Here is a 22,717-nt window from a genome sequence, read left to right on the forward strand (position 1 = left end):
TTTTTATTTTATCTGCTAAACCTACCCCCTTCCCATTAGCATTCACTAGGATAGGCATTCCTTCAGACTTCTCGGTGAAGACCGAAACAAAGAAGTCATTAAGCATCTCTGCCATTTCCAAGTTTCCTGTTACTGTTTCTCCCTCTTCACTAAGCAGTGGGCCTACCCTGTCTTTGGTCTTTTGGTTTAGGTGGAGCCCATCCTTCCTGTACAGGCTGCTCCTTTCCAAAAAGGTTCCACAGTTCCTAATAAACCCAAATCCCTCCTCCAAACACCATCATCTCATCCACATATTGACACCCCACAGTTCTTCTGCCTGTCTAACCGGCCCTGCGGGTGGAACTGGAAACGTTTCAGAGAATGCTACCATGGAGGTCCTGGACTTTAATCTCTTACCTAGTAGACTAAACTTGGCTTCCAGGACCTCTATCCTCCTTTTCCTATGTCATTAGTATCTACATGTACCACGACCACCAGCACCTACCCGGCACTACATATAAATCTTTCTATATGTCTCAAGAGGACCGCAACCTTCGCATCTGCCAGGCAATTCACTATGCAGTTCTCCTGGTGATCACAAACCCAACTCTCTCATGCTACTTCTACATCCATTACTTTTATTAGTTGATTGTAATGTTGTATTTACTATAGACTGTTTCCCGCTCCCAGTAAATCTGCTTACTTTTCGGGTGTAGACCTCTCTCTTGGACGAAGCGGTGGGACTGGAGGTGGTACATGTGGAGGAGGTATCGGGGAAGAGACCTTAAAGGCATCAGTGCCATTGTCAGAAATGCTTTTAGACAATGGTCTATATGTCTGTGTCTTTGCAGCAGGGTGTGACTGAGCGGGGAGGGATGGGCTGTAACTACCTAAAGTAAAACAGAACACAGAAACAACCAAAATGCATCTCAGTAAAATACCAAACATTCATTTAACAAATCTGGGACATCAAAACCTTGTAAGTTTTAGAAACACATCGGTGAGTATTGTGTGAATTTTCAAATAATTATTATAGATCTATATATGGCCCCTCTTCCCTGCCCCACCCACAAAGGCTCAGGACATTCCATGGGAATTAATCACAAGCTGGGGGGAGATAATGTCTGAGGTGCAGCTCATGGCAATTAACTGCAACCTCTTATTAGTCCCCCAGAACTATCCTGCCCTCAGCTGTTATTGGTGTCATAGGCTGAGAAGGAAAAAGAAATAGATACACCTTTTTCATTCTTTTTAATGAACGTTCTTTGGGTTTGTATGTAAGAGCATCTCTACGTAATTAGATTTGTGGACAATTACCCATACAAATTTCTTGACTAAGCTCTCAAGAGTCCATTTGGGTCATGAATCTTGGATATACACACATGTTCTTGATAACACACAAAATATCAGCATGGGAGCCCCATTGAAAGCAATATGAAAATTTAAATTAAAGAACTCTTAAAAGTGCTTTTTGCATAACACACAATATTTTGTATTGTACATTTCATTCACATGATAAGGAGTTTTTGTTCTAGTAAAATATCACTGCAGTATGATTTCTTTCTTCTGAAAGATTTGAAATTTATATATCTGTTATAGGAATAATATTTTACTTTTTTGGTGCTAAATAATGTCAATTCAGTATAAAAAAATAACAAGATCACAAAATAGAAGCATCATAACTAGGTTTTCTTAATGTAGTATAATCTAAAAATATGGCAGTTGTATACAACAAACTGCACAATGCTTATCTTCACCTGTATATGTAATTACACTTAACACTTTCATACTGCACTTTACTCTTTAGTTTAATATTCAAGAGTCAAACTATACACTATCATTAGTGAAAATAAATATAATTTAGTCAGAGATTACAACATTACAGTATATCCCATCTGCACTGAGAGGGCCACATCTGCAGTACATGTCTGATTAATTCTGTAGTAAGAAATAAACCAAAATGAGGCTTTGCCACATTTGGTGAACAAAGACACAAACAGAGATCAAAAAGAATAATGACATTTGATGACAATGATGACAAACTTAATAAGAGCAGGCCTGAGTGGTTAGCTACCATTGTTGCTCGCTGACACTAAGAAAAGATTCATTGGAAGTGAAGGAATAACTCCTACCAGCATTATATGCATATGCAGCATTATACATGTCTGTGCCGTCATCTATAAAGAGAAATATATATGTTACAGTAGTGCATTAGCTGTCAGTATTTCATAACAAGCAGCTTTGTCTTTGCAAATACAAACAGAAGATTAGTAGACTATCAGCTCTCAGCCCTCATGTACATGTTTTCTGGAGTCTGTCTTTGCCCTTTACACGTATCATGGGCTATTTTTATCAACCTATTCTGAATGGCATATTATTGCCATGACACCCAGATTGCAGAGTTACTGGTTCACCCCAAATTGTGAGTTATACTCATTCTTTTCTATTCAACCCTCATCTCCTCCCAGCTGTTTCCTCTCCTGTCTGTTTCCCCTTATTAGAGGACAGTAACGTATCATTCCTACTATGAAAAGCAACTTCTTACATCTAGTAATGTTGTCCAGTGGCTACAGCAGGGGACTGGCAGACATCATTTTGGTGTTTTTCCATTCTTGATTCTGCCATTGATGTCGTGTATGACCATAAGCAAATCAACCTAGCTACATCAATTTCCCCATCAGTAAAATTGGAATAATATCAACTCCCTCCCTCACTGAGGTATAATGAAGCATAATTATTGTTGTAAAGTGCCTTGACATCCTTGGATGAAAGGGAGAATACGCAAAAATATTATTATTAATAAGACTAATAATATGTCAGAAGATCCTTTTCTTCAAAAAATAATTTATTTACAAATTAACAGGAGGAGAGAGGAAAATAAGTAGGGGCAGCGTATTTTCTCATTCAGTAGGCTTCCCTGACCTAGCGCACAGGGGCTCTGTAATAGAAGGTAGCAATGACCACCCTTCACCCAGCCAAGTCCTGGTCACTCAGACTGAAGATGAGTGCAGGCAAAGTTCCTTGCTGCTCAGAACATCTCACTGACCTCTTGTGCTGTACATGATCAGATAGGCTTTTCTCCTTTATTTTTTGTTAGTAATAAAAATAAGTCCATCAGAAAAGTACGTAGCCTTTTGCTGGAAAAACACTTCTGCTGTAATAACATTTATCACACCAACTTAGCTTGGAGAAATTCCCATTGGGCTCTATTCAGTATCTACAACTCAGTGATCATAAGCTTTGTTATGATCAGCGAGCAAGCCACCAGAATGCAGGGAAAGTGCATTTCTTAATGCCACTAAGAGTTATGTAACAAACAGAAAAATGTATACTTACCAGGCTTGTGAACCATATGGATTTGCTTGAACATTGTCTTATACCAATCCTTTGGCCGGTCAACTGTCTGAATAAAATACAGTTTACAACAATTAGCTAAAGAAACAAAAAGGTCAGTGGTGACATGTTAGATCAAATTCATCCCTGCTGTAATTCCACTGACTTGTAAAGAGATTCCGTAGGGATGAATTTGGCCCATTGTGGTCAGTCCCTTATTGATCCCTCCCACACACACTCTTTCTCATTCACTGTACAGCTGCAAGGTTTCCTATGAATCTTTGACTCAGCCCTAAATATCTTTCAGAGTTTGGAATCTGCTCTTAGATACAAAGACAATATTTAAGAATATAGGAATTGCCATAACAGATCAGTGGTCAATCTATTTAATGCCCTGCCTCTGACAGTGGCCAGTACCAGATGCTTTTATAGGTAAGACCCTACCAAATTCACAGCCATGAAAAACGCATCACGGACCGTGAAATCTGGTCTTTTGTGAACATCTGCCCTATACTATACAGATTTCACCAGTGTTTCTCAAAGTGGGGGTCCTGACCCAAAACGGGACCACAGAGGGGTTGCGAGGTTTTTGTAGGGGTGTCGCAACATTGTCACCCTTCTGCGCTGCCTTTAGAGCTGGGTGGCCGGAGAGTGACGGCTGCTGGCCACGCGCCCAGATCTGAAGGCAGCTCTCTGCCAGCAGCAGTGCAGAAGTAAGGGTGGCAATACCATATTATGCCATCCTTACTTCTGCGATGCTGCTGGGGACGGCGCTGCCTTTGGAGCTGGGCTCCCGGCCAGCAGCCACCACTCTCCGGCAGCCCAGTTTTGAAGACAGTGGAGCCACCGCTAGCATCACAGAAGTAAAGGTGGCAATATCGCGACCCCCCTACAATAACCTTGTAAACCCCCCCCCAAACCCCTTTTGGGTCAGGACCCCTACAGTTACAAAATTGTGAAATTTCAGATTTAAATATATGAAATAATGAAATTTACAATTTTAAAAATCCTATGACCACAAAATTAACCAAAATGGACAGTGAATTTGTTAGGGCCCTATTTATAGGAAAGTATAAGAAACCTAAAAGTAGGCAATTACCAGCCCACAGGAAACATTTCTTCCTAACTCCAGGCAGTTAGTGGTGAACACGAAATTATCTTAAAATAAAATTGCTACTGAATGCAGCTGTGGAAATTTTCATTACCTGTATAAACGTCTTTTTTTAATGCTACTAGGAATTTGACCTTCATGACATCTTGTGGCAATGAGTTCCATATGTTACTATTTTTACATAATGCATAATTATTTCCTTTTATCAGTTTTACATCTGTTGCCTTTTAATTTGATTGAATTTCCCCTGGTCCTTGTATCAGGAGAAAGGATAAGCAGGAGCATTCAATTTACCTTCTGAATACCACTCATTATTTGGTACACCTCTGTGACATTTCCTTTGGAAACTGAATAGTCTCAATGTTTTCAATCTTTTTTCTTATGGAAATTTCTCCAGGCCTCTAACTACTTTCACCACCCATCTTTGAACCCCTTTTATTTCTGCAATATCTTTTTTGAGATAGGATGACCAGAACTGAAACAGTATTGTAGGTGAGGAGAGATCACGGATTTATATAATAGCAAAATAATGTTTTCAAGAGTATTTTCTATCCTGTTCTTTTTATATCCTAGCATTTTGTTTGCTTTTGGTGACCATTGCTGAGCAGTGAGCAGAGCTTTTTATTCAGATGTCCGCAATGAAGCCCACATTGTTAGATGAGTGGTGATAATCAATTTAGATTATCACAATATTAGATTTAGATTATCACAATATATACAAAAAGTTCAATATATACCTTGCAATGCGCATTACTTTGCATTTGCCATTGTTGAATTTTATCTGTTATCATGGTGCCCATTCACATTCACCCGCTGAAGTTCCCCAAAGTCTTCTCTAGTCCAAATTAACCTACAGAATTTGGACATCTGAATATTTATCACTGTTCACCATCTTTTCTACGTCACTAATAAATATTTTAAAGAGCAGTTTGCTTACCTATGTTAAAAGAGGCACTTTTTTGTTGTTTTAAATGCTCCTTGCTACAGTCATTACCTTATATTTAACTCTTCTATTTTGTTAACCCCTAAAACTGCACTTTGAGGAGCTATCATTGTAAGTAACTGGACAGAAACTGCTCCCTATCAAAAAACTTGTCTGCAAGACTTTTTGTGAAAAAAATCTTAGGTCTCACAAAATTGCGAATTTATGGCATAAAATACCACTGTATACAATAGGCCAAATCAGTCTCTCCTGTTTTTGACCTGGAGATGAAAAGAGCAAACACTCAACTGAAAAGGCCAGAAATCTGTTGGAGGGAAAGGAGTTGAACCTAAGCAGCAGTAACCTCTGCCCCACCTCTGAGTGCAGGGAGTTTATCTGACCTGAGATTTGGGATGGTTGGTTTGCATGGAGTGGAGATGCTCAAGGAAAAGCTGCTCGGTGTGGCATTATCCTCCCTCCAATCCCAATCTGCAAACTCACAGAGAGTAATTCTGATCTTGTTAACATTAATTCCCAAGGGTTGGTTATAGCTCTGTGCTTGCAAGACTCTGGGGAGGGCTTGAGCTTGATTTATGAAGAAGCCATTGGATCCATCCTACCAATGTCTCCCTGCTTGTGATGGGCCAGAAATGATCCTTCAACTGAGTTTGGATGGGTGGTGGTGAAAATCTATGGGAATTAATGCAAAAGTGTCAACATTAATCCTTATGGTTATGTCCTCACAGTTTGCCAGAGAATGAAGGTGCATAGATGTCTCCAGGCCCAATTCCCTTGCTGACAGTCACATCCCCTCCAAATCTATGGAAATCCAATCATGCAGAATACATGTGGAGAGGCTTTCACAGGGCCAACAGAGCGGGGAGGGGATGGGAAGAGAAGCATGATATCATTAAGTTTCAGTTCTCCTCTCCCAAACATATTTTTGTGTACTTGAGCAGGTTTTGCCCTTCAATTCTCTGACCCTGTGTTTTGGGCAATATTAAATGAGTTGCGGAGGGATAAATCAGTTTTTTAAAATATAGTATTTCAAGTTATATTAGCTAACTCCACAAGCCATCCATTACACTGGGAATTATCCACGTTCACCCATGCATCTGGTCATTTTAGATACCATGCTGATTCACATGGACTACATTTATTGCAATTAAATGGTGAGACAAGTTATTATATTTGAATGAATAATCAGGGAAAAGATAGTAAAAGAGAAAAGAAAAATCTGCAAGTAGTACTTGAGAGACTCTATAGTCATTTTCAGTGTTGTAACAATCCATCAGACAGTGCACAATTAAAGCAGGCATCTATGATTCTCAGTGGAGCTTTTTTCATTTTGCCCTACATTCTATTTCACGTATGAAGCAACCCATAATTAAATAGTGCTTTGTGTTAAAATGTTTCCTAATTATCAGTGGGTAAAATCCATTAAAAGAAATCAGTTCTAGCTGGAATGTTACATCATTGCGAAAGGAAAAGAAATCTGGTCAGACTGCATTTTATTATTTACACACAAAAGAAAGGCCTCTTTAGTATTCAGAATAATTTGATAGTTAACTGTGAAACAATTATTTTGGATACTGTGATTAAAAAATATGCAGTCACACTACATTTTAGTGACTTTTTTCTTGGTTAGATCCATAGTAATGGTATTTAAATCTAGCGATGTCTAGTACAGTACCACTTTAATTTCTGCTTGTGGATACAATTGATACTGCACATATAATATTTACTACTGTATTTAGGAAAATAGCCTAAATTCACTTACCGCTTGATTTAAAAGTTCTGTTTCTTAGGCTAGGTCTACACTACCCGCCTGAATTGGCGGGTAGAAATCGACCTCTTGGGGATCGATTTATCGCGTCCCCTCGGGACGCGACAATCGATCCCCGAATCGACGCTCTTACTCCACCAGCGAAGGTGGGAGTAAGCGCCATCGACGGGAAGCCGCAGAGGTCGATTTTGCCGCCGTCCCTACAGCGGGGTAAGTCGGCTGCGATACGTCGAATTCAGCTACGCTATTCGCGTAGCTGAATTTGCGTATCTTAAATCAACAGCCCCCGTAGTGAAGACCTGCCCTTACTGACACAGAAAAATTGCATTTTGTGTTTGTGAATTCTTATTCCCAAATATTGGTATTTTATAGAAGCTGAAGAAACAGATCTCCAACAACATAGCTAATGCTCAAATTTGAGGACATACATGATTAGATTCTTACAGCTATCTTGTTTTTCCTCATCTTTGTAAAGATTCAAAGGCTTAGCAATAACATAGTATAGATACTATTTTGCTCCCAAACTAGCTGGAAAATTTGAAAACTGGATTAAAATCACAGCTGACAATTTGACTGAAAACTCTTCTGAGAGAGTTACAATTTGATCATTCACTTCCAAAGTCAAATTTTTCTGCCCTGGCACTTCAAAATGCCTGGGGCTATGCTGGTAGTTTGGTCGTATTGCAAGGGTCTGAGTGCCAGACTTTGGCTTACTCCCGTGCTTCCTGGTTTGGCAGGGGCTGAAATACTATCAAGGCAACAAGCTCAGATGCTGGAAGTAAGGAGAACTTTTCAATGACTGCTTCCAGTTTGAGAGAGAGAAATGTTAAGGATGGATTTTGAAGACAGCTCCAGCCAGCCTTTCTTGGCAGGCCAGCACTGACCTTTGAGGACTGGGAGCGTAAAGGAAAAACGGGAGGAGATCATCAGCGTTACATGCTGCAAAAAAAGTTTGTTTCTAAACTCTCATTTGAAAGCCTCTCTTTGTGCAGCAGTGTGTCTCAATATGCAATAGTTATGTTATTTACAATGAGGTGCAGTGGCTGAGTGGTCAAGGTGCTTGATTACAATCCTGGAGATTGTGGGTTCAAACTCACACTGAAAGACTACCTCAAGTTCACCCAGCTACAAAATGGATACCTGATCCACAGGCTTAGAGAGATAAGGTGGGTGAGATAATATCTTTTATTGGACAACTTCTAACCATAGGGTTAAGGAAGTCAAAGACGGTTGGATGCAAGGCTAGTCACATAACTCCCTTGTGTACTGTTAGCTATGGAAACAGATACAGACATGCATTAAACCATGTCAGTGTGATGAGCCATCTGTGGCTTGGGGCAGACCTTTTTAATGTTCTCTACCACACTGGAACTCACCTTTTCTGCACTCTGCAGGCAACTGTCTTTTTAATCTGTACAAGAAACTTGGAAACTTTCATTGTATTGCTGAGATGAGCTGAACTGAAACACTCAGGTCCCTCCAACAGAAGACTGAAGGGTGAGCTGGATATTTGGGTGCCCAATGACCCTCGGAAAACAGAGCAACTGCTACTCTCCTATTTTCCCTTGTTCACTGAAAACGCTGCTGTGGCACTTCTGTATGTTCCTGGATGGTGCTACATTTCTGAGGGATGGGATGGTGCAGCATGTTTGCTGACAACACCACCACCTTCAGTCTCTCACTGCTGGGATATGCTCAGATCTACACATCAGCCTCACTCTGTTTAAAGTGTATGCTCAGATCAGTACCTTGAGAACTGAATCTCATTTCCAGTGGGGTGTGAGGAAAGTGGCAACACACACACACACTCTCTCTCTCTCTTACTTACATGGTATATTCCTAGCAGACCATAACTTTTAACTCACTCTGGTCATGAGCCTCATTTACATAACAGTAATATTACAAGCTGCATAAGGTTTTGATGCAGCAGCACAGAGCTGAAAAGAAAGCAATCCCAAACTGGAAAAAAAAAAAATCCAAATGGCATACATGAGTTTCAGAGAAAATCTTAAGAGACTGAGACTATCAGATCTGGAAGTTAAATACACTGTTGGCAGCTTGCCAGCCACATTAAATACACTTGGGGGATTTCTGTTATACTCTTATATAACTAATATCCACCCTACGGAATCAATCTGCTATTCTTAAAAAAGCACAATAAAACAATAACTTCCTACACAAAAGGCAGGGCTGTCTGCTTAGCAGGAATGGGAAGCTATAGCTTAGTTCTAATGCGAGTTACTCATTTTTTAAAAGCTTTCTATTGTATCATTTGTATATGCCGAAATCAAAGGAAAGGAAAGCAAGAAATGCTAGAGTTTCCTCCCCCCACCTTACTCAAAATATCCCAGTCTTACCACTTATTCTGCAATCTTTCCTATTGCTTTTCTCCATCAATTCCTGTTTTCCCCCTAATTTTTCAATCCAGTGAAGCAGCTCTTGGCAATTACACAACCCCATATGTCGGTGTTGGCAGGCAAAGTATATCCAACAGCTGCTACATCCTTGCACCTCACAAAGATTTCACCTGCAAGGGCTCTGCCGCTTTCATCCTGGCTCCCACTCTTCTTACTCTCTCCGTCTAGCACAACACCTCTCCTCCAGCCAGGAAGGCCAGTGAGCTGCTCCTTCGTAGACTCACTGCTACTGTCTGGACCAGCCAGAAGGGGCTGCCCTGACAGCAGCGTGGAAAGAATGCTTCAGCATAGTAAAAACAAACCCCTTCAGTCTGACATCCTGGGACTGCTCAAGCAGTGACTAGTGGCAAGTCATCAAAACTGGACTAATCACAACGAGAGGGTTTCCATGCTGCTCATTTAAACATCATGAAAAAGCATGGTCAGTCCATGATGCATTTCATTGGGATAGCAGTCAAACGGGTTATTATTGGAACAAGTCTGTTAATTTCAATACAGTAGCCATGGGGAAAAAAATAGGCACCTGAGGTTTATTTGCTAATGGGAAAAATTAGCAAACTTTGCAGGTTTAGAAAGACAAGACAGACAGTAAATGAAATTACAGCATAACACCACAAAGGGCAGGGAAAATAATAGAAACAAGAACAAAAACTGCAGTTCTGACTATTTATAATTAAAACTAGAACTATGGGGTTGCCCAGTTATGCTTCCTGCAACACACAGTATTATATTCATGAGCCCTCTGATTACACACGCTCTATTCCACATTATATAAGACTAGAAGAATGTGAAAAACCCATTACCAACAATCAATTCATTGTCTGAGTTCTCTCTCTGTTACTCTCTCTCTCTTACACACACACAAACACACACTCCCTGGCATTTCCTACCGTTCTAATTGCTGTTGGGATTCCAGATTCATCTACTGGGCCAATCCCTGCATAATGTGGTGCTCTAATGACTGTGACTTTCTTCTCTTCCTCTGAAGATCTACAGATTGGTATTGTACTGGGAGTGGTGCTGCTGCCAACAGACTGACCATACTGTGAGTATGTCTCTGTGGAGTCTGTAAAGATAATGCGACAGAATGTTGTATAACGATAGAATAATCATACTTAGCACTTATAGCACACTTTACATTTCCAAAGTGCTGTACAAACATTAAAGGAAATTAGATAATCACATCCATACAGAATACCTGATAATACTACACGTTAGCCTGAGCAGCTGGGTTTAGTAGGATTTCCACTGCAAAACCTTCTACTCAAGGAGTTACACATATGTGGATTATTTTATTAACCACTGTGCTGAGCTCAAAATCTCTCAGGTTAAGAGAGATTAAAAAAAGAAAAGAAAAAGTACAACATTTGAAAACAAAATTTGCTTTTCTGCTTTTAAGGTCTGGCTGAGGGAAGAGAGACAAACACACAGACAAACAAAAGTCTTAGTGAAGCTAGTGGAATAGACACTTTTTTTCTGTAATCTAGGCTTGCCACTTTGCCATCCATACTATGAACAAGTGCTCTGCGGTAATGTGAACTCTTCTGCTCCCAGAAGCATGGAAGAGTTGAAAACAATTTCTATTCTACATGTGTAGTAATGAATTTGCTCAAACATTCCACAGAGATTTTCAGTACATATGTTGGATCCTGCTTTTATGCTGTGAGTTACCCAGGAAACTCCCTTTAATGTTACCAGCTTTGGAACTCGGATGAATTATGAGGTCTATTATGTTTTTTACAGATACTTTTCATCCTTACATTTATATTAATACCTTTATTTAAATAGCTTTATATGATTAATATGCCATGTGTACATCAATAACTCTGCCTCTCCCCGTAGCAGCCATGCCAATGAGCAACCTACATTCATTGAGGTGAAAACTGCAGGCTACTACCGGTTTTTGGTGCGGAGGATAATTTTGCAACTCCCTCCCCAACTCTTCTTTTAATTATTGAAATTAATACTATCTACTACTACCTACCTCTAAAATTCACAGCAAGTCATTAACAAAAAGACACAATGTTAAGATGCTGGGACATGTCATATGAAGCCTTGTACTGTCATAAGGTGATGTGCTTAGATGTAATCTTGCATACAGAAGAAACATAATAAGATTCTCTAGTCATTCAGGCAACAGATTTCCGTGGCTAATTAGTGGGCAGTTATGACTATCTAAGCATGGTTTGCAACAGCAGGTACTGTAGTATCCATGTTTCTGCTGCAAGATGGCTGAAATTAGGCATAAAGCTAGATTTCTGGCACTGCTGGTGGAGACTATGATTTCCCTCCAATGCAATAGGTGTTACAGTCTTTAATGTTTAACTAGAAGAATTGTGATATAACGCAACAAAGAAGACTGTGATGATTTGCAGTTCTGAGTGTAATGTGAATATTTTCTCTCCCTATTTATTGGAAAGAATTTGGATTTAACACAACCTTTTCAGTTATTTAGTCTGAAAGCCTGTAAATAATCCAGTACTACACATACCTGGTGAGATGCATCTGTGTGTGTCAAATGTCTGAATATCTGGGCTTTTTTTTCAAATATACATGATAAATTTAGAAAACTTTTGAAATCCGATCTTACGCTCCTTGCAGGGCCCAATCTGCTGGCATCAAAGGGTTTTTGAGTGTACAAGGAATGTGAGATCTGGCCATTGTTTTGTAAGTCTCAGAAACTCAGAACCACCCTGAGATAATGCTCTTAAATATCATGTTCAAAAAGGACCGGCTAGGGACAATTTCTGAAGTATAGTTAATAAAGACTCAGATCTCTAAATCAGAGATCAGGTGTTTTTAAGTGAACCTGTATTTTTGCCTGTGCAGATACACGTGCTCAATTTTTGCTCTTATCACTTGTACACAGATAATATACCATTTATACAATTCATAGATTTTAAGGTGAGAAGGGACAATTTTGGTCATCTAATCTGACCTCCTGTGTAACACAGGAGCAAACTCATTATGCATATTCAAATGTTTCTGTGCATATAGATTCTGAATATGCAAATGTTGATGAGAAAACTGGAAAACCCACGTGATTGCACATACAAAGATTAATGGAGAGACATTATGTTTGGTCTTATATGTGCTTTTTTGAAAACAGAAATCATTTTAGACTATATTCCATGGGGCAGAGATCTTGTCCTTATATGTTTGTAAAGTGCGATCTATTCTTATAAAAAGAACAGGAGTACTTGTGGCACCTTAGAGACTAACAAATTTATTTGAGCCTAAGCTTTCGTGGGCTACATCCCACTTCTTCGGATGTATTTCTTATGCTATTCTTATGACCCTCTAAAGAATACATATGAAATTTTATTTGGCAACGCTTTAAGCTTTTAAAATCTCAGGACCTCACAACCTGTGAGGAGATGACTTCCACTGAAGATAGTGCAAATTTAGGGACCAGTAACTCAGCACCATGCAAAACTGGACCCTAATGCCTTAATGAGGATAAGGGACACCTAAGAGGATTTTGATCCACATTCAGGAATATCTGAAAGTCATGCAGTTTTAATATATGATTTCACTCTCAATCTAACTAGTGGAATGATTGCAAGAGGCCATTCACATATGTATAAGAATCTTGCTTTAAAGTAATAAGACTGTAGTAAATCCAGTTTAGGAATGTTATTGTGTCTAACAATAAATTGTGTTGTTGCTTGTAATTTTCCCAAAGTACATGACTAGATAATACCTTTATTTATGTGGAATGCTCCGTAACTGTTTTAGTCCTTGCCCCACAAATCAGAACATGTTGCATGATGTATAAAGTAAACATTATTTGAAAGGCTTACCCATCTTCCTGCCATGCTGCATGATAATGTTTGAATTGAGTGAAGCTGGTGGAGAGTAAGCTGAAGAAGGGGAAAAAGGCCTTTGAAAGTGACTCATTGGACTGGCAGGAGTGCCAGAGTTCCCATTCACTGTTATCTGGGCCTGAGAGAAACAAAACAATATCCCATTAAAGTACACACAAAGTTCTCTGAATACCTTCGCAAATAAAGGGTCATGTAAGACCATCAACCACATGACAATACCCAGTTGTCAGGTACTTAGCCACAACAGGGATCAGTATTCACTGAAATACAAAACACATCATAGGAGGAGTGCAATGTGCTCCGTATGAATCTCTGCCTCCCCCTTTGTCCCCTTTGTCCTTATAAAGGTCTTGTATGAAGAATGCTGGAGTCATGGGAAGGGGACAGAAGGACCATGATCAAGGCAGCAGGATGAGCTGCATAAAAAATATCTGCATGGATCTGACATCAGTATAAAATGAAGGTGGCAGTGAAACTTACTCTCATCATGTAACAAAGGCTGCCTTAGGCCACGGCAGCGCTGTGAAGCTCGAGTGTAGCTCTCCGAGGGGAATAGCTTGCAGCGCTGCGAGCGAGCGTGCAGCGCTGCAGGCTCTGATTACACTCGCGCTTTACAGCGCTGTACTCACTGCGCTCGGGGGGGGGGGGGGCATTCTCACACTCTTGAGCGCAGCAAGTTGCAGCACTGTACAGCGCCAGTGTAGCCAAGGCCTTAGATCACTCACTTTAAAGGGACACCTCGTTTCACATACTTAGCTCCGGTTGACATTAATGGAACTGTGTGGGCAGATTGAAGGGGAAAGGACATAGTGAGATGAAACTTCTTTGAAAGGTGGCAACCAGGACATGGGCAACTGTGAGATGCTTGAGTGTAATGCATATTATAGCAAAAAAAGGTGCATCAATGCATCTTGTAAACAAAAACTGAGAAAGCAGTACAATAAGGGAGTCTGTTGACATCACAAACCACTTGAGCTTTGCTCTCAGAGGGTTTCTCTAAGGCAATGTGTCCTATCCCCCCACCACCACATGGCTTTAGATCTCCAGAGCTGGGCTGCCACACCACAGTTGGAGAGTTCTACAAAGATTATAGAGTGGAGAATCTGAGAAGATAAATCCATTTTTAATATCCAATCATTAATTTAATTTTAAAAAGATGGCAAGGCTGCAATTTTCTGTCTCTTTTTCCATGCAATTATTTTTAAAACTCTAAACAAAATTATGAGCATCAAAAACCTCCTTCGTCTAGTTTTGTATAATAAAAGAGAACAATTGAAGAATGGATTCATGTTATACTTCTGTTGAAAGCTGTAGTTGTGAAATGCGAAGGTAAGGGTGTGAAGCAGAAAAGCAAGGAACAAGAAGCCTCAGTTTTAAAAAGAATGTACATTATTGCTAGACTCTTTATAAATGAAATGTGGTTCACTCTCTCCTGTGCTATATAGAAGTGATAGGCTTCACTCCTGTAGTTTAAGAAATGGGTATTTTGGGGATGAGGTATTTTAGGCTTGTTTTTACATCTCACACATACCTCCTACTACCTCAATAGGAATTGCAGTTGTGTAAGAAAAAGAAGATCTAGCTCCTAAGTATATGTCATCAGAACTCCTGAATGCATTCAGAGCATTACATTTTATGGATATCTTTTAGAGGTGAATTGAGTAGGTAGTTGAACTTAAGGTTGTACCAATGTGTCCATTAGAGCTTGCCTGCTCAGATCTGTTCCTTTAGAAATGCAGGAACAAACATTTAAACAGATTTTTTTTAAAGATGCATTTATTTATTGTAAATATGTTTGCTTCTAAATTCTTTAAAAATAGTTACAATGAAATAACGCAAAACAAGCTCTGATTTTCAAAATATTAAAATCCCAGTGCACGTGTGTGCATGCTTAACTTGAACTCACAACTGTCACATTTATTCACACATGTCAGGTGTTTACACATGCAACTGTCCAGTAGGGTGTCTTCCCCTTTATTGTTAGTTGTCAGGCCCCAACTGGCTGAGATGACTATTACACATTCTAGTATCACATGCATGGCATTGTGTTTTAAAAAGAACCTGAATATGGTCACTGGGATATAGGCCTTTATCACTTTACGGAAATGCTATCTATCAAAAATGTCCACAGACCCAGCAAGTTGTAGCCCAACTCCTGACAGGACACCTGAGCAATATTATTTCACATTGGTGCTTCATGCCATTCACTGACTCTTGATAGGACTTCACATTCAGGCTAAGATCCTACACCTGAGCTACTGAAGAGCTGTCTCACTCTATATAATCCTCCAAAAATACTTCTAGCCATAGGAACACAAGAGCTGGATGAGCCCAGGGAGACTATTTCAGGAGCTAGGGAAAGGTTGTTTACAGCTGAGGCCCATTGGATGTGAGGCACCTTCTTTGTTCCTAAAACCAGAGTGAGCCCAATCTCTCCTCTTATAGAACTAAATGCAACTATGTCTTTGAGAAGACCTGCTCCCAACAGAGGGTATGCACACATACACATGCCTACAAACACGTACACCATACACACTTCATAAGATTTTCTTCCTCTGGTTGGAGGAACAGAATTAACAGATCATTTGTGGACTGGAAAAAATTATTCCTTTACATTTCTCTATTAGACATTTAGGTTCTACAGTGATGGGCACTTTACAAATGCCTGTGACAGACAGTGAGATAAGACAGATTGGACAGATGCCTCAATACTATTTGGTACTCAGATATTATGATGATAGGGGCCTTACCTAGCCAGACAGACATCAGGAATGACTGTACATGACAGACATAAAAATGTGACATTCTTGTTCCATTGTTACCAAGGAAGGTGGTTGTCTTGCTGACATGAAACATCAAATCAGCAAGGCTCCTGGTGTTGTAGAAGCTCTCTGGAAGCCTCTGTGGCATCAACACCACATATCAACTTGGATAAGATGTGTATCTATCAAACAGCACTGGCTTCTGTCTTTTTGTGTGGCTCTGAAACCTATGCCACTGCAGAGATGCAAATGGGCCAGCTGGACATTTTCAACATGAAACAGCAATGATGTATTGAAGACATATGGCGGTTTCATCACATTATGAATGAGGATGTCAGGCTTTGGACCAACCAGCTTCCAATGTCTTCCTGAGCGACTCAATGCCAGCTCAGGTAGCTTGGGCATCTGTTCCATATGTTGGAGTTCATACCAGCCCTCCAGCTTTATGCATTTGATCCAGCAAAAGCTGGATGGAGAGGACATGGCATATGCTGGAGGGATGGCATGGCTTCCATCCTTGCCTGCCTCAGCCTTAATATAGAGCGGGCTGCAACACTGGCAGGAGACCAGGCTTACTGGAAACAGGTGATCTGAAGTATACACTCCAAGAGCAGGTGAATGAATGAATAAATTATTGTTCTTTAGTGGTAGAAATCTTACAGGATATTAATATTTGCTTATATCCCTCAGCTAGAACTACTTGTTAGTGATTAACAGAATTTTCCTTTGAGCAAATACAATGTGAACACTACCATTGCTATTGGGCTTCAGCGTCTGATGTATCTTATACCCATGAAAGGGCTTGTTTTTTAAAAGCTAGCTCTGAGAAGTTGCCAGTCAACAACGCCCTGCCCTCAGAATCACTGAGTAACCAATGATGCTTTTTCTGATATGATGCTTGTATTTTAGGGCCCAGTCCTGAGTGGTGTTGTGTGCCTTCATCTCTCATTTAAATCAAAATTTGTGTATGCTGTCTGGTAAATTTTAGATTTTGTTCTCATATGTATTTTTTTTAGAAGGGTGAAAAAGGCAGAGAAAACAACCAATTCGTCACCAAAATACAGAGGTAGCTGGGGCCTGCTAGAATCCCATAATCCAAATTTATCTCAAAATTATGCCTTTTCTCACTCTCGCCCAGTTCACTCTTTGCTCCATTACACTACACTTGGGCTCTCCTTGTGGAAGAGCTTTCTACTTCTGTTGACTGGGAGCCAAACTACCTAGGTGCAGGAACCTCCCAACTAGGTGACAGGCAGAAGGCTGATCTTCTCTTCACCCCCCCCCTCCACCCTCCCTGAGCTAGGCACCTGCATTAACTCTTACGTTCAGTAGGAGCAGCTGCCTTCAATTCCCACTCAGAACAGCTGAGATGGAGCCAGGTGGGACAGGAGCTACCTGCTGATTCTTAGAGGCAGCCAGCAAAAGGAGAGAAGACTTGATTACAGAGGTCTGAGCAGCTGAAGAGGTGGTGTGCAGCAGTGCTACAGCCAACCCCAGCATCCAGGACATTGGCTAGGACTGAAAATACTCAGGATCAATTCCCCAAACCTGGGATAGTCTTAGCTAAACTGGGTTTTTAGCAGCTACGGTAAGATATAACAACTCTCACACATGTCACTTACGATTTCTTGTGTTTTCATATTTTAAAACTACACAAACAAAAAAGATTCTGTGAAAAGAACTTTAAAGAGAAATCTTTATAATAGGATTAAACTTGAGAGCAAATTTGCAAAGCCGTTTACTTTGCCAGTTATGCTGTGTATTTTTTACTACAATTCCAAATACGTGCACTTGAATGAGAGCTTTGCTTTACAACTCGTCTCTTGCCTCAGGTTTTCACAAAGACCTAAATCAGTGGCTAAGGCAATAGTTCTAATTTAGCATTGTGTTTGCTGCAAGTTTATGTAGTTAGAGAAGACAGACTGTAGGTGAGAGATGGTCCATATTTAAATAAAATTATCTTTGAAAATGATTAACAAAATAGGCAAAGAATAGTTATTAATAAAGCAAGAAATTCTCTATTTATAAATATATGGTCATCATTAAATAGCCAGTCATTGTCAATAGGAACTACTCTCTGGTGTCTGAGGTACTATAGTTTTTCACTGTACACCTCTACCCTGATATAATGCTGTCCTCGGGAGCCAAAAAAATCTTACCACGTTATAGGTGAAACCACATTATATCGAACTTGCTTTGATCTGCCGGAGTGCGCAGCCCCGCCCCCCTGGAGCGCTGCTTTACCGCGTTATATCCGAATTCGTGTTATATCGGGTCGCGTTATTTCAGGGTAGAGGTGTACTTTGACTAGCAAATAACTGTGTGGTATCTGCTGGCTAATATGGACTTTATAACATTGACCACTTTAGACTTACTGAGTGGAGGAACAGGTTCAAGTAAGATATACAGTGGTCACTATTAATGTCTGCTTTGCCAAAAGTAGCTATACAGTGGTGTTTGAGATACCACAGCTTTTCACTACATGTAGAATAGGAAATAACTGTGCTTTCTCAGAGACCATTTTGTGGTAATGTTGAGTAAATGCTGAACATACTGGGACTGGACACAGCAGCTGTCAGAGAGCTACAAAACTTCTTGTAAACTGTTGGATGGTGTAAGACCATCCAGTCCCTACTGTTCCTCCAGTGATCATCTACTTCATGAAAGAAAAGCAGTCACCCTTGAGCAGGTTAGTGTCCCCACCTCGGAGGATGGAGTCATTGCCAGAACACCCATGCCTGCCGCCAATCTTCCAATCAACTTTCCAGCTCCTGGAAACATTTGCAGTCATCTAACCCTCTTCAATAGGTGGAGAAAAGGGGAGGAGGAAAGGTTGGTAACAGAAGCAGTGGCTCCTTGTCATCTCAGTAGTGGCTCCTTGCAGCAGCCCGCTCTCCATGTGGGGCTCCCAGACTGGTTCTTCTTTATGTCCTTCAGAGGGAGGCTCCTTCTCCCCCTTTCCCCATTAGGGATGAGTAATTTTTGTTGGCAGTTAAAGGGACAGATGGCACTGAAAAGATGTCTATCCATCTGGCCTCATGCTAACAAGGATGACTTTGGCTAAGGGTGGAAGTGGCTGCCAGATCACAGATCTCCATGAGGGGAGATTGGCCAAAAAAGAAGAGGTGGTAGGGCTAGCAAAAAAACAGATCATGATCTTTTTAACATACCAAAAATATTGTTCAAAAAGAACAAATAGTTGTTTGCACACAGATAATGTAGGCACCTGACATTCTCCTGAGTTGGTTGGTTAAAGCCTGTGTTGATTCTGTTTTATCTGTGTATTGTCTAATCTTTGCTTACAACTAGGAGGCAGTACACAGATTTGTAGTTCCAATGTCTTGAAATTTTTTTGTTTTATGGGTGGGAATTACTGGTTTTACTTGACATGCCCATAATTTTGTCACATAATATAAAAAGCATTCAGCACAGTGAACCCCTACTCTTCAAAGTAATTATTTGCAACTTTGGAGTAAAACCGTTCTTAAAAAGACATATTTTAGTTTTAAAGTTACATTTATAGTAAGTTAAAATTTGCTGTTGTTACTACATGTAAATGATAAAACACGAAATCGTAGGAAAAAAGTTATAAATATGGCAACGTTATGATGCAGTTGAGCTCTGGTCTCAGCTTATCATCATGTCATCAGAGAACCCGCACAAAGAATATTTATAGTTTTGTAATTCAGTGATCCATTATTTAATTGAAATATGGGACCAATTCTGACTCACCTTAATCATACATGCAGTTCCCTTGAAGTAAACAGAAGTACTCACATGGGTAAAGTGAGCAGAATTTGACCCATATTCTATACCTTTTAATTTATACATATATAAATATACATATACTATACATTATACATAAACACATATGTATTTAGACTTGGTTATTTTCCTTGAGTTACCCAGAGAAAGTGCAGCCCTGAAAAAATAACAGAATTCCTAGGATCCAAATCTAAGATTATTTATACAGTTCATTCCTGTAAAACAACTGTGCTAAAGAAAGGGAACTGTTAGTTAGAGGAGATAAAACAGAAACAGCTTCATGCAGTCAGTGGTCATGGCTAGCGGAAAACAAGGTTGTGTTAAGTATTCTCATCAACCCCATTAATATGAATCTATGAGGTATATTAGTGCCTGACATATGTACCTCAATGATAGCCGAAAGCTGGTTTTCAGCCTCTCTCAAAATTCAACCTATGCATTCTTTTTGTACGGCAACTAATTAAATATTTTAAAGTAAATCAGCTTAAATTCCTCAGTCTGCTTTTCTTTAACATATTTGGACTGAGTGATAAGAGTGAAACTGGCCATTAGTTGTAAACAAACTGTTCACTATATCTTAGTTGAAATTAGAATTGCACAACACATTGCACAATTTTGAGTAGCTTTACGGAATCTGTTATTATTGTAGTAAAACGTATTACCAGACTGTGCAGAACCTGAACAAACAACTGACACCATGCTCATTTGAGTAATGGGATAACAGACAAGAATTAGTTCTTTTCCCCTTTGGCAACCTGTTTGAACAAACTGGAGGAAAAAGGAAGGATAATTACATGAGAAGTGGCAGCAGTGGTGGTTAAGGCGGTGCCATCTGACACAACAGACATCTGGCTCAAGGTTGGGGAAGGTGTTTCAGAACAGTCAGTAGTATCATAGTTACAAGTCTGCAGCTCATCTAGAATGGCTGTGGAGGACTCACTCACTGTGCGAGAGGAGTACTCACTCATGGCAGAGTCTGTGATTACAGAGGCTGTTTCGTTCCTGTGGATAGTATTTTCAGGAGCTAGGAAAGGGTATTTATATGAAAAATGTGAGAGGGCCAGGGTTTTATAAAAGCGTGAAGGCAAAAAATCATCAAGCGTTGGCAAAATAAATGATGCTAGGTGGGTGCCACTGTCTGGTGAGAAAGAGGTTCTGTTAACTGGTACCACGGAAGGAGGAGGCAGTGAAGAAACTTCTGTTGCTGTTTGTCTGTGTGTCTGTGAAGCATTTACCTCCATCACATTGGCAGTTATTTTCTGGTTTCCAAGCTGAGTTATGAGAAAAAAAATAAGAAAAGAAAACATATTACCAAATTAATAAAAACTTTCCCTTTGCCTTTTGCTGTTTGTAGGCAAGCTGCAAAACACATGCTTTTAGCTGTCCTAGGAAGTTCACATTCACATGGATTAGGAAATAAATCAACCATACTCTATATTAAAGGAGGAAAACATGAAGGAAATGAATCTGTCAAGTATTATTGGAAGCAAAGCCAGTAACCAGAGTGTACTAGGATGAATATTCATAATGTGTTCCATGTTTTGAGTTGAGATTTGAATAGGGTCACACTTATATACATTGGAGAGTGTCACTGTTAATTCATCAGCTTCTTTGATTATCACAAAATACATCTTTCCTACTCTGCAAATAATAAAGGTTTCCATCAGATCTTTTTGAAACAGGATATAATATGGATTAAAAGTGGATAGAATTAATTCAAACACTAATATCAAACATTCACATTAGTTGTGAGAAATGGATTGTGGAGTTTTTGCTTCTTGGAACCCATTCCTTTTTTTTTTCACTGCCTCACTGACAAAAATAAATTTTGATAGTCCTTGAATATCAACCCTGGAGGCACCCTGTAAACCTACTGGAGCACCACATGTATAAAGGAAAAGAGCCCAGTTGTTAGGATTATCTGGTTTAAATGTGAGATGAAGCAGGAGGGATGGTGAAAGAGAGTTGGATAGGGAAAGGTTTAATATCAAAACAAATATATTGCTTGGTTGGCTTCAAAATTATAATGGTGGTGTTCTTAAGAAAACAAGGGAATATCTTTAAATGACAGTGCTTCTGAAAATTTGCCACACACTTGATGAGCTTTGTTTTCTGACAATTGGTAACAGAAACAACATATTGGGCTTGAACTAATCCAGAAACTCACTTTTTGTACCAGTTTCTCCCCTCTCAATTAAAGGTGCATGAAAATCATACTGGCAACAACCCCTTGTTAAGCAGGCATACACTATCTCTCCCAGGCTGTCTGCCAACCACACGTTTTCTATAAATTAGTGACATATTATATGTCAAACGGAAACATTTTAAAAAAATGCTGCTTTTTTCAGCACTAATGATTTCATTTCTCAGAGGGCTAAGGAGCTGCTGAATCACTCTAGAGAAGAGATGCTAAGGATATCCAAACGATATAAATTTTATGACAATATTATACTATAAACTGATTACCATTAAAAAATAATCAACAGTTACCACACTGTTGTCAGAGATACCACAGTTATTTCCTATTTACAGGAATCTGTAACTCTCATCTTTTGAAAATGTTTTAATCAGGCAGATTTTCCTGAGCATTTGAAATGGCCTTTTAATCCAGTCTGAAAATATCATTTAAAGCCTTTATAGCATACTTGGTACAAAACCCAGATTGTGCTGCTTATGAGAGTTCATTAAATGTCCAGTTTTAAAAGAGGAAGTTACTCACTTTGTACAGTAACAATAGTTCTTCAAGAGATGTGTCCCTATGGGTGCTCCACTGTAGATATATCTGTGCCCCTGCGCCTCTCACTGGAGAATTTTG

The 22,717-nt window shown here is 39.7% G+C and overlaps 1 protein-coding gene across 4 annotated transcripts in view; it reads right to left on the reverse strand.

Moving 5' to 3' along the window:
* SORBS2 (sorbin and SH3 domain containing 2) overlaps positions 1–22,717 on the reverse strand; it is a 243,467-nt gene that overhangs the window by 67,458 nt on the left and 153,292 nt on the right. For 2 of the 4 annotated variants that reach the window (XM_024219236.3, XM_024219233.3), the window contains 6 exons: positions 20,697–21,173; positions 13,352–13,493; positions 10,439–10,614; positions 3,316–3,382; positions 2,112–2,156; positions 683–869 (listed from right to left, as the gene is read on the reverse strand). In XM_024219236.3, the coding sequence (XP_024075004.1) occupies positions 683–869; positions 2,112–2,156; positions 3,316–3,382; positions 10,439–10,614; positions 13,352–13,493; positions 20,697–21,173 (1,094 nt within the window). Of the gene's footprint in view, positions 1–682; positions 870–2,111; positions 2,157–3,315; positions 3,383–9,658; positions 9,683–10,438; positions 10,615–13,351; positions 13,494–20,696; positions 21,174–22,717 lie in introns of those variants that run through there. The other 2 variants (XM_024219237.3, XM_024219235.3) reach the window with 2 other exon arrangements.

This window comes from Terrapene carolina, unplaced genomic scaffold (genome assembly GCF_002925995.2).
Source record: "Terrapene carolina triunguis isolate 2854851 unplaced genomic scaffold, T_m_triunguis-2.0 Scaffold66, whole genome shotgun sequence".
Classification (NCBI taxonomy): Eukaryota; Metazoa; Chordata; order Testudines; family Emydidae; genus Terrapene; species Terrapene triunguis.